Below are 12713 nucleotides of genomic sequence, written 5' to 3'. Positions count from 1 at the left end.
CTCAAATATATCTGTTCTGGAGTCGAAAAGAGACTAGAAATACATCAAGTCTTTGTTGGAGGAGCAGCCAAATCCGTTTTAGGGATGAAATATATATGAACTCCAAGAAGGGCACTTAGAAAATCACATAATCCTCAGATTTGAGGGTGGGAAAGTTTCCTTTTTGTGCTAGGAACTTAAATCAGGAAAGGCAGTTTCCCTCCTCGAGTTCTGTTGATGGAAGTTTGGATCTAAAAGTAAGTTAGTTTTAAGTATGGAGAGCTGGGGTCTTAAAAACTTCGTAGGACCTTTGTCAAAGTAAAGGAACTACCCCGAAGCTGGTAGCCGCCATTTTGAAGCCATCTTTCAGTGTCAAAGTTGTAAAATCGAGATCCTTGAGACAAGTGCCTTCCTAAAGGGAAGGAAAAGCCAGACGTGCAAACTGGCAGCTTTGCCTCTCTTAACACCCATTTTGTGTGCCTTTGCCTTTGGAAGTGAGAGACACCAGGCGGAAGAAAGTAAATAACTTTTGTTTTCCTTTTTTCCTCCCCTGGGCTCTTTTTTCCTTAAAAAGGGATTTTAAGAAATTTGAAAGTTAGGGAGAAATTTTCTAAGTTTACAACTCTGGATATTTGTATATCTACTTTCTTTTTTTTAAATGCATGTTTATATATTAAAAGGCAAAACTAAACTGTGCAAAAGGGAGCTAAGTCACAGGAAACTGTTGTAACAGCCGAGGCCCCCAATGCCCGAAAACTTGCCTCCCCGAACCTGCGATCTCCACGTATTAAGCTCCACATGGAAACGGCTTGCATGCGCTAACGCGGAGCCTTTCTGCTTGCAAATGTGGGTGGGGGGCTGTCATTATCTAATTGGTGAGATTCTAGCTCGTACTTCCGAGTTGCTGCAGCCCTCCCCGCCAATCTTCGATACTGCTTTTTTTTTTTTGATGTTTAAATATTTGACGGATGTCGATTAAAAGTTAAATACTTGTTTGTTTAGCCTTCGTCTTTAGCCCCGTATAATCAAGGTTCCAGGACCCTAATAAATCTGTTACTTACCTCGAAATCTAATTACCCAGACTACTAATTAGGTGAAAATGATGACTGGAAATGACTTCCAATGTGGAAGAATAGTGGCTGAGCAGTTTTCGCAAGTTTGTCGATTAGCAAGTTGGTGTTTTTCGAAGTTAAATGCCTGGACATATTAGATTCCCAGCAGCTGAAAATGGGTAAAAAAAAGAAAAAGCTAAGATAATTGAAATCCGCCTTGGAAAGGCTACAGGCCGGGGAGAGGTAGTTCTTGAATTGTGGCTTTGTTTCTCACCCACGGGCTTTGTTATCGGCATTATTTATTTAGCCCAAAGAGTTCTTTGTCTCTGCAAATGGCCCCAATCAAGTTTTGTTTGAGACAATTAGCTGGTGCCAGCCAAGGAGTGCTCTGCATATGCGGGCCAGGAATGCGCCCGCCGTGCGCACGGGAGGCGCGGGGTTTTGTGCTTTGGGTGGGGGAGAGGCCGAGTGCAATTACTTTCTTCGGGTGCTCACCCAAAAAAAAAAAAGTTTGGTGTGGGGGTGGGGAAGACAGGTTTATCTGGTCTCCATCCCGTCCAGGTCCGAGCCGTGGGGGGTGGGGTGGGGGTGGGGGTGGGGGTGGGTGGGAGGGTGGGCCTGCCCGGCCCTTAAAAGCCTCTGCCCGGCCCAGCTCGCCTCTTGGAGACGCCGTGGTGGGGAGCGGGGGAGCTGCTGCCGCCGCCCCCGAAGCAGCCAGCCGGCACCTGTTTGTCTGTTTGCCTCGTCTAGGCCCGCCACGCCACAGCCGCCCACCCAGGACCCCGAATCTGTCCGCCCCGGGCCAAGCGCGACCTGCCGGCTGGGTCCCCCAGCTCTGGGCCGACTTTGCGCCTCCGAGCCCGCTTAGCATGATGTCTTATCTCAAGCAACCGCCTTACGCCGTCAACGGGCTGAGTCTGACCACCTCGGGCATGGACTTGCTGCACCCCTCGGTGGGGTACCCGGGTAAGTGCCCCCGCGCCGCCCCAAGGGGACAGGGGATCTGGGCGGCCCACGTCCCCGAGCGCCCCAGGGTGCGGTGGTCCCGCCACCCCCGCCCCAGCCTCTGGCTACTTCCCAGCGGTGGCTGCCTTGGGGCGAAGGAAGGTGCTGGGGCTGGCCTCCGAGGTGCGGGGCCCTGGGAGGGACCCCGGCTGCTGGGAAGCGAGTAGGTGGGGTCTTGCTGGGAGCTCCTTCGTGCCCTGGGCCATTTGGCCAGAAGCTTCTGGAAGCGGGTCTTCCCAAGTACCCGAGTTCTCCCAAGTTCCTCCCGCATCCCAGGGGACTTTCCCTCTGGCCCTCCAGGGTTCCCCTTGGACGGCCTGTCCCGAGTGGAGGCTTCTGCCTCCCCCTGCGAATTGCTTCAGAACCTTGGGGAGAAGGGGCCGGAGGGCCAGAGGCCCATTTTCAAGTTGGGGAACAAAGGCCCCCGGGTCCTAGGAGCCAGCCAGGGCCGCAGCAGCGTCGCCTGTGTGGCCTCTGGGTCCCTCTGTAGGTCTGCGGGATTCTGGGATTTCACTTCAACCCACTTCTCTGGGGGCTGATTCCAGAGACGCCCCCAGCCGCCCCCCCATTTCACTTCTTAGGCATTTGTTAGCTTTGGGGGCCGCGTTCCGGCTGGACCCGGACTTGGGTGCCTAGTGGAGCTGGGCTCTAGGGGTGGTCCAGAGGGGGAGAGGAAAGCGGTGGGTAGGGAGGTTGGCGGGGCTGAAAAGTGGGGAGGGGAGGACCACGGGATGGAGGGAGATGGGAGCGGAGGGGAGTCGGAGCCCACCCGCTGACACCCCCTGACTGAGCCACTGCTCCCCCACTCTAAAGGGCCCTGGGCTTCTTGTCCCGCAGCCACCCCCCGAAAACAGCGCCGCGAGAGGACGACGTTCACCCGGGCTCAGCTCGACGTGCTGGAAGCTCTCTTTGCTAAGACCCGGTACCCCGATATCTTCATGAGGGAGGAGGTGGCGCTGAAAATCAACTTGCCTGAATCCAGGGTGCAGGTAGGGCAGAGGCAGGCGAGCCCCACTTTCCCCACGCGTGCGGCCCCTTCCTTGCATGCTGTGGCCTGGACAGGGAGAGGAGAGAGATCCAGGGAAGGGTCCAACTGAGTGCATCGAGGCCAGTCAACTCTGAGTAATTTTCGGGCTGCTTGTTTGTCTGATTTCTCCCGTGAAGACCCCTTTCTGCCTCCCATTTTCCCATCCAGTTTTATAAGCTAAAGGGTCAGCAGGCCCAGCTTACAAGATAAGAGTGATTTTTGAGGTGTAGTGACAAGCAGTCTTCAAATCTTTAGCCTGAAGACAGCAGTTATCTATTTTTTATTTATTTATAGTTTGGGGGTCACAACTGGCCATACTCAGGGGGTCACTCCTGGCTCTGCACTCAGGAATTACCCCTGGCAGTAGTTATAAGACCTTATGGGAGGCTGGAGGTAGAACCCAGGTTAGCCGCATGCAAGGACAGCACCTCACCTTCTAGAATATCTCCCCAGACCCAATAATTGTTTTATTTTAATGCTTCTGTTTTCCCCTTGTGGGAAACTATCCCCCACAATCGTATCCCTCATTTTTCACTTTTAGGAGTGAAAGAAAATGAAAAAAATGGAGCGAATGACATTCTCAAGATCACACTCTAGTTGGGGGCCAGAACCAGGCTTTAAAACCTTCTGGCGCTCTTCTTACCAAGTGCAATAATTATTATATATATATATATATATATATATATATATATATAATATATATATACATACATACATACACACACACAAGTTTCTTCTCCAAGTGCTTAAGAGATTGAAGAGATTTTGCAAACTGAGTCATTTGTAGATAAGGTATATACTAGCTAATTTCCCCGTGGCACCCCTTTACTTCCATGAGTCCCTCTTAACTTGACCTTAAGTCAGAGAGGAAAGAATTTATTTCAAATCTGGACTGGTTCTTCAGGGAGTACAGAATGGCCTAAGACCTGGAAATAGTCTGGTAGAGGTGGTGTGCTCTTTTTCCTCTGAAGCTTGAACCAAAATCTTCTCAATGGTAGAAAACAAATGTCTCTGAGAGTTGGTGCTATGGTCAGCCTCCTGACAACCTTTGTGCCAGTTAGTAAGAATTGACCACAGAGCTCATTCAAGAGAGCTGCTAAGAACATGGAGCCCAGCTAGTCCTGGCGTTTCTCTCAAATCCCTCACAGACCAAACACTTGCTCCTTCATTGCTGAATGGGAATTGAGCTGGCGAAGAATTTTCCTGATTGTCAGCAGAGGTTTATGGGCCTCCACCAGCAAGGTCCATCAGACAGAAGGAAGAAGCTGCTTAGTGAGTGGCACGAGCCTGAAGGCAGTGTCTGATGTCAGATGGGAAATGAAGTCTGTGCTCACTAAAATCAGTACAGACAAGTCATCCCACTTCCCATCGATAAGCTCTGCACCAATACTAGCTTGTAGACCTCCTTGCTCAGCAGGATTTCTGCTCCTTTCAGTTTTTGGGTGCGGGGTGAATTGAGTAGACACAAACAGTGGAGGGTGGGAACCCCTATGGTCTTATGCTAGCAGTTATTCTTGGCTGATGGGGCTTTGAACTCTGAATTTTCTTGTTGCATAACAATCTTCCTCACCTGTGCTTTTCTCCAAAAGACAGATTCTATTACTCACCAGCATATTCTGATAGCTTCAGTCTTAAGTGTCTGTGTCCTTGAGAGGGAAAATGAGATGGAAATATTTTAGCTCTGTGTTTTGGGTGCTGGGTGATTAACTTAAATTTTATTAATGTGGGCTAAGTGGAAAGCAGGGCTTTTAGACTTTCTTAACTTTTTCTACCTATATAGGTTTTGGGTGGTAGGAAAGACTGATGGTGTGCTCACCAATCCGTCAAGGACAGATCTAGCCACTGCGAGCCACGTGTGTTCCTTGGGAGTCAGTGACAGCATGTAAAAGAAGTGTCTTTCTCTCTCAAGGTGTGGTTTAAGAACCGAAGGGCCAAATGTCGGCAGCAGCAGCAACAGCAACAGAACGGAGGTCAAAACAAAGTTCGACCGGCCAAGAAGAAGACCTCTCCGGCTCGGGAAGTGAGTTCGGAGAGCGGAGCCAGCGGCCAGTTCACTCCCCCCTCTAGCACCTCAGTCCCGGCCATTTCCAGCAGCAGTGCTCCAGTCTCTATCTGGAGCCCCGCTTCAATCTCCCCACTCTCAGATCCCCTGTCCACCTCCTCTTCCTGCATGCAGAGGTCATACCCCATGACCTACACCCAGGCTTCAGGGTATAGCCAAGGCTATGCCGGCTCAACTTCCTACTTCGGGGGCATGGACTGCGGATCTTACCTGACCCCCATGCACCACCAGCTGCCAGGACCAGGGGCCACACTGAGCCCCATGGGTGCCAATGCCGTCACCAGCCACCTCAATCAGTCCCCAGCTTCTCTTTCCACCCAGGGATACGGAGCCTCAGGCTTGGGTTTTAACTCGACCACCGAGTGTTTGGATTACAAGGACCAGACTGCTTCCTGGAAGCTAAACTTCAATGCTGACTGCTTGGATTATAAAGATCAGACGTCCTCGTGGAAATTTCAGGTTTTGTGAAGACCTGTCGAACCTCTTTTTGTGGGTGATTTTTCAATATACTGGGCTGGACATTCCGGTTTTAGCCAGGCATTGGTTCAAAGAATTAGATGCGATGAAGCTCAGCCTCATCTTCCGATCCATGATCAATGTTCCAGGAGATCAATGTAGCAGGAGCCAGGAAGGGCCTCCCAGGGCCTGCCACGAGCAACCTGAACCGGACAAGCCAATCTACCTTAAGATGCTGTCATAGTGTTTTAGCTCATTGGTTTTTCCCGACTTGCAAAGCGATCACAAGCATTCTAGCCACGTGCCACCAGACAACACCAAAAAGTAAAACTCAATTGTGAGGAGAAAGGAGAGGACCCGGCCTTCTGAAACAGGTGTTTCCACGTTTTAGCCAATCCTTGGTTGAACCTTAGGAATGGACAGTTCTCGAGCTCACTCACGTTTCATGACCAACTGGTAGTTGGCACTGAAAGAACTTTTCAGGGCTGTGTGAATTGTGCGACTGATTGTCCTAGATGCACTACTTTATTTAAAAGAAATGTCCATAAGGAGTCAATATGTAGTTTAAGAGACAATCAGTGTGTGTCTTATATAAATGGTACATCTGTGGTTTTTAATCTGTGCTAGACTTCAAAACTGTGATCTCCTGTTTCTTGTATGCAACCTTGAACTACACCTCTGCAGGAGTTCTGTGATTAAATAGGTTATAATTATAAGCAAAAATCAGAGCAACTGAGTACTTAGCTAAAAAAGCTTCCCCTTGACTGGAGGTGCCCTGCACTGAAACTTGACAACAAAATGTTGCTGGAAGAGTGTGAGAGGAAAAACAAAAGGACATTATTTCATCTGTGATTTACTGTTGATAAGCCTAGCAGTAAAGAGACTTTGGTCAATTTATAAACTGAGATCATTGTTGTTTATGCTTGCAGATGTTAACTGGAAAAGATATATGCATAAACCTTTTTTCTTCTGGATTTGGCAGATATGTATAATTATATTAAAATGGTTCTAGCACAACCTTTGGTCCAGCTTAATTTTATACTATTATTTAGGAAGGAGAAACCACATTCAGCTTCTCCTACTCAGGCCATCTTTATCTTAGGTCAGAGAAGAAAACGTTCATTTAAAATTTTTTGTTCTGGAGGAGCTATGAATGAATGGAGCTATGAATGATTGTGCTAAGGAAACTTTCTGACTCATCAAGTCTGCTCTAAAATTTGTTAACGTCTTTTCTTCCTCACTTTTCTTCTTGCTGCATAGCCTAACAATTTCTTAGGCACGTTTTGGTCTGTTTTAGCATTGGTCCATTTGCAGAGACAGAAAACAAAACAACAGAAAACACAGCTGTAGTGCCCCAGAGAAAATGAGAATGACAGGAATTCCTTGTTTCTATGCTTTTATTTGTTTAAGGGAATTTTTTTAACTCCCCCCCCCCCCAAATCTGAGGTAAACAGGAGAGGGAATGTAATCAGAATCTGAAAGCAATTCAGGCAGAAATGATTTCTGAACAAAAGAGTTTCAGAAAAGTTTTAAAACCTATAATTTCAGTAGTTGAACATAAGGTACCCTGGTCAGTTTTTTATTTTTTTAAGAAAGTGCTGGAAAAAAATGTCCCTTCTCAGTTGTACTTTCATTTTGTAAACTAATCACCAGAAAAGACAAGTGGGCCTATTGATCACGGTTAAAAGCAATATTTATTTTTGACTCTTGTGCTCTTGAGTTTGCTCAAAACTAAGTTCGTGTCTGGAGGGCAGCCTTTTCCGTGCAAACAGTGCCACCATTTCGTGCGCACATTTTAAATTCTGGCTATTTAATATTACTGTCCTGAGCTCTCTTGAGCCTCAGAATCTTGACCAATAAATCATTTTTGTTTTACAGTTAAAGAACATGGAATGAACAGTTTATACCGAACACTTTGGGCAAAACTTGATGGCAAGATTTTCCGGAATCTACTAATCTTCACCCCTATAGCTTACGACGAAGCCTGAAAGAATTGGCTTTAATTTTTCAGGATCTGTGTCTAGGTCTTGCAGCCTTTCTCAGACCATAATGAATTTGATCCCTAACAAGTCCCAGTTTCCAGGGTGTTTCTACAAAGGGTCAGGCACCATCTCCTTTTGCGTTTTTTTTTTTGTTTTTTTTTAACAGGAGACACATTTAAAATCTCTTGAATCCGGGGCCAAACAAGTTCTCTCACTGCTGACCAACGGGGTTGGGACAGCGGCTGAGAGTAAATTTAAAGACCAGGAGGGACTTCTGATCACTCCCCTGGCCCAGCGCGCCTTAATAAAATCAAATCCAACTAAAACTTGACACAATAAATAATACTAAAACTTGGTCCTGAAAAGACACGGACCTCCAAAGGTCTGGGGAAGAAGCCCCCCCCCCCCAGTTGCTTCTAGATAAAGTAAGACTTCAGCAACTCTTGGGGGTGGGTGGGTGAGGAGCGGGTGTGGGACCAAATTCTGCATCCAGATCTGTGGTCCCAAACCTTTATCTCTCTCCCCTGCAAGCCTCTCGGCCCTTTGTATTTCACCTTGGGAGTGTTTCTCCGACAGATAAGGCGAGAAATTCAATCAAGGCGATTCAGTTCCGGCTCTCCTAGCCAGGTTGCAGATAATGGCCAGTTTCCTCCCGTCGGTCGGTTCCCATTTGGGCCCCGCTAATCTCCCCTTTCCTGTGCGCCCCAGCCTCGGCCCGCGCCTAGGCGGGTGCCGGGCTAGCTGCTGACCCCGGGGTGTCAGGGAGGGACTGAGATGGGGGGACAGATGCCCCTGAGCTCCCCACCCCCGTCAGACCTCTGACTCCCGACTGCCCGCTACGGAGGAGAGGGGTGGGCGCTTCTGCATCAGCTCTGCGCCCCACTCTCAGCCCTGCGGGGTGATGAGCTTTAGGGGTTCACACCCTCCGGCACTGATCTGGCCCCAGCTGGGCTCAAAACCCCGGTGCACCCCTGGGGGTCCGGGGCGGCGGGAAGGGGCCACCCCGAAGCCAGGCATCCTGGTTCTTTGAGGTGCCAGTCGCTTGGGGAAGGAAGGTCACCGCCTGCTCCAGAGGGGAGGCCAGAGCCGGCTGCGGGGTGTCGGGGGTGCCTGTTTGGGGGGCGACCTTAAGCCCAAGGTGGAAAGAAAATCCGGAGCGGATGAGAGGAAGACCCGGGGTGCTGGGAGAGGGGCTCTCAGGGCTGCAGAAACTCGGTCTCAACTTGCCTTGCCCGAGCTCCCGTCCAACTTGTGGCCGTGCGCCCCGAAAGGGACCATTAGACCCAGAGGTTCCTAGGGGGAAAGCCGCACTTAGGAGTCTGAGTAAGGAGGGGTTCGAACCCTCCTTGGGTCCTCAGCTCGGCCTGGAGGCTTTCCAGGGGGGCCGAAGGGATGCTTGGTGACTCGTGCTTCGTTCTGTTTCCTGCATCTCCCCGAATTTCGTTTATAACGCAAGAGGATTCTGTCTTCGCCTTTGGCCAACACACTCTCTTAAATGATCAAAGTGTGTGGGTAGCATTTTGGGGGGTCGGGGAAAAGCTTCAGGCAGCCCCTTCCAGGGGCAGACCTTCCAGGCCTGGACCGCAAGGCCCGGCGGCGCCTCCACTTAGCCAGAAGCGGGCGCTCGGCGGCCAGTCCCGGGCGGGTACCCGACAGGTCTGAACCCCCATCTATCCCACCCGGGGACACCTCCCGCTGCTACCCGCCCCCCACCAAGCTGAAACCCAAAACTAAGCTCGCCCGCTTAGGTGATGGTTTCTTGCATTCAGAGATTGTGTTTTTATCATGCAAAAGAGAATGACACAAAGCAGTGGGGCTGGAGACCTGGCGCTTCCCTCTCAAATGAGCTGGACCTGGCAGGAAATCGCCCCAAAAGCTGGAGATGGAGACCCAGCCTGGCTCGGCTTGGATCGGGGCCTCCTTCTTGCCTGCCCTCCAGACCTTTGAGAAAGGTGCTGAGTCTCTTGCTGACTTCAGAGGGGTCCAAGCCACAGTTCACATCTGTCTGCCCAGAACATCTGATTTTCTCTTCTCCACAGCGTGTCCCGATGAACAACTGTCCCCTTAGTCATCCATGTTGCTCCTTGGCTTAGCAAGATACAAAAGACGGGGAGCCCCTGGGATGGAGAAAGGGAGGATGGAAAAGCCAATGCAAACCCACCCCAATGTTTTTTGGAATCCGGCTCTGAATCCACACAGATGATTGGATTTGTCTCGGAGAGAATTAACATTACATGTGAAACCGTGGTGCTCCGATGCCTTGAGACACATGGTACAGGGTTGCTCAGAGCGGGTATTCCGCACCGCCTGTTAATAACACATGAGACTTGAAAATCAGTGAGTTTCTTAAATCCTGATTTTAGAAAGGAAATTGAGGCATCCTTTGGGAAGGGTAGGCTCCCCTGCACCCATCCTCCGCCTTGGGGGACGCAGGCAGTTCGGTGGAAATGAAACCCAGCTAGGGTCTGAAGGAAGGCTCTGTCGGCAACCTTGGAATAGGTTGGCCTGGATTGATTTGCAAGGCCTTCCAGCACTGGCAGGCTCCACAAGATAGGGAGGTCCTCGTGCCTAAAAGACTCTTTAAGACTTCCCCTTCTACCCACAGTGTGTTTTCATGTTAAAACCAACCTGATGTCGACGGTGGAGTAAGTCCCACTGAGGAGCCAGCTAGGCCAGGCTCTCTGGGTGGAGGTGGGCTTCGAATTTTGTTTTCCTCCTGGAGGGAAAGGCGGAACAGCATGACGCTTCTGACTCACTTTTCTTCCTTAATCTCCCCTCACCCTTTACCTTCCATTCTTGGTGGAAGGAAGTATGGTATTTTGGGGTGGGGTGGGGGGAAACTAAGAACAAAGGAAAGAAAGAAAAGCATTCTCCCATCCCCTGCAGTTTCCAGGGTGCAGGAGCTGGACCTGGCCGGTTTTCAGCACCACGAAGAGGAAAGCAGCATTTGAGGAATTCCCGGAACAGTGTCCTGATGCCCTGAAACTGCATCTGCTTGATGGTGTTTGGGGATTGGGTGGGGGACTTTTTGAATTAGGCATTTCCTCTTCTACTTGACTCCACTCGAATATGTTCACAGACGTTTAAACAAGAAAACAAAGACAGTTTTTAGCAGCCAGATATTGCCCCTTGACCTACGAGTGATGGGCACAGCGGACGGACGTGGATGTTGCACCAGCATGGGAGACTCACAGCTCGCTCCCCAGAAGCCCAGCTAGTATGAGGTGAGGGGGTGAGAAGAAAGTGCTGAAAAGCTTCGCCCTCCCCCTACTTTTATGCCCTCAGCGGGACCCTCCAGAGGCCTTGGGCTAGACTCAATCCGGAAAATCTGTCCTCGAAGCCCTGAGTTTATTAAAACCTGCTTCACATTCAAATCCAAAGTGCGTTAGGAGCGGATTTCTGGGACCTGATGGTTCCTTACTAAGGGACAAGGTAGTGGACAGTGTGTCGTATCCTCCAGCACATACAAGAGCTGGCACAGCCAAGTGGAGGCCCAAGGGACACTCTCCTTGAGTGGCTTCTAAGGACACCAAGACTCTTCCTTTTCGCCATGGGGAGGGAGAACGTGCCTGAAGGCAGAGGTCACCCCTCTCCTTTCCAGGACTCAGCTACTCTAAGAGGGATGCTGGGGCCGGGGAGATGGGCTGGGGTGGGCTAGGGAGGGAGGCGCTCGCCTGGGTACCTGGACTGGCTTCAGTCTGCACCCCTCTGCCTCCTGCATCAGGGGTACAGAGTCCCTCCCTGGAGCTGCAGCGATGCTCACTTCCACGAGGCCACCACGTTCACGGAGCCCACCAGGCTTGCGGGCATGGAATGCCCACAGGCGGGTCAGCCCTAGATGAGACAGGGGTTCTCTGGAAGCGGCTGCGACTCCTGAACAGGGAGAGGAGATCTGGGACTTCAACGAAAAGGGGCAAATGCCCTGCATCCCGCAGCACTGGTCGCTTAGCTGCTTCTAGATAGAAGATAGATAGATAGATAGATCGATAGATAGATAGATAGATAGATAGATAGATAGATAGATAGATAGATAGATAGATAGATAGATAGATAGATAGATAGATAGATAGATAGATAGATAGATAGATAGATAGATAGATAGTAGATAGAGCACTTTCTGGTCCTTTCAGCCCTCACATCCCCCTGAGGGAGGCTGAGTGATCTGGAGGGTCCGGTGGGGTCCCATAAGCCACTTTCTGGTCCGCTGGAGACCCCACAGTGAATGTCATCCACCCCCTAGTGGGCCTCGAACCCCTGGTGCCTGGAGCCTGGTGCCACAGCAAGTGGCCAGGGCAGGGAATATCCATCCCCGTGACAGGGGACCCCCTCCAACCCTAAGCAGGTAGGTGTGCCACTATCCCCCACCCTCATCCCACAGCTTTCCAGGAGCCAGCTGAGCCAGCAAGCGGGAGAGCCGGGAAGCAGGGATTATTCGGGTTCAGAGAAGACGTGATTGGGGCGCCCTAGGCCCCGGTGGAGCTGCAGAGCGCATCCTCCCAACCCCTCCAGCTGCTCCTGCAGGTGCAAGGCTCTCCTCTAACCAGACGGCCTGGCTCTGCAGCCGGTCACCTGGCCCAGACCCCTGCCAGGCCCTGAGCGTCGCCGCCTGTCCTGGGCCTTCACACAACCGGCTCCCCCAGCCCCAAGGACCGGCTTCTCACCGGAGCTTGCTTTGAGGAAAGGATGTTTTTATTGGTAGAGTCTAGGAGTTGTTTCCTTTATTTATTTTTTATTTTTTGTCATTGCAAAAATCTGCAATCCCTTCAGGTGAGACATTCCCCATTCTTCTAATTTCACAGGCAGAGTATACAAGTCACTGTGTGGCTGTCCTATGTGATTATTTTTTCCTTGGGGGACTGTGCTTGGGATTCCTGGAGGCAGCTCAGAGCTAAAGGTTGAGCAGAACCAGGACTGCTGCTTGGGCTCTGCAGTCCTGGGGACAGCTAGGGTCAGAATGTGGGAGGCGACCACGTCCAACCCAAGTTCTAGCCCATAGATGTCAAGGCAAATGCGTTCATGCTGTCCTCAAATGAACTATGAGCTAAGTTCTCAACACTAAGGGTGAACTATAAAGCTTTGCTCCAAGTCAAGTCTTTGAAAGGTGTTTGATTGGACATGCCCAGCCATTCTTACCAGCATATATATAATAT

General features: G+C 50.5%; 1 protein-coding gene across 1 annotated transcript; it reads left to right on the top strand.

Annotated features, from left to right (window-relative positions):
* The first annotated feature begins 996 nt into the window (after positions 1–996).
* On the top strand, positions 997–6598 carry OTX2 (orthodenticle homeobox 2). Its single transcript, XM_049770467.1, has 4 exons — positions 997–1210; positions 1782–1997; positions 2874–3025; positions 4973–6598. Exons 1-4 carry the CDS (start codon positions 1207–1209, stop codon positions 5591–5593), a joined length of 993 nt encoding a protein of 330 aa, XP_049626424.1. The 5' UTR covers positions 997–1206; the 3' UTR covers positions 5594–6598.
* Positions 6599–12713: the final 6115 nt, after the last annotated feature.

This window comes from Suncus etruscus, chromosome 3 (assembly GCF_024139225.1).
Source record: "Suncus etruscus isolate mSunEtr1 chromosome 3, mSunEtr1.pri.cur, whole genome shotgun sequence".
Classification (NCBI taxonomy): Eukaryota; Metazoa; Chordata; class Mammalia; order Eulipotyphla; family Soricidae; genus Suncus; species Suncus etruscus.
This window is presented reverse-complemented; position numbering and strand designations above follow the sequence as displayed.

What these genes read in the sequence shown, in the direction of transcription:
- OTX2 (XM_049770467.1), top strand. An exon ending in CCCCTCGGTGGGGTACCCGG is followed by an intron (nt 1,998 to 2,873) that starts GTAAGTGCCCCC and finishes CTTGTCCCGCAG; the next exon opens with CCACCCCCCGAAAACAGCGC. An exon ending in TGCCTGAATCCAGGGTGCAG is followed by an intron (nt 3,026 to 4,972) that starts GTAGGGCAGAGG and finishes TTCTCTCTCAAG; the next exon opens with GTGTGGTTTAAGAACCGAAG.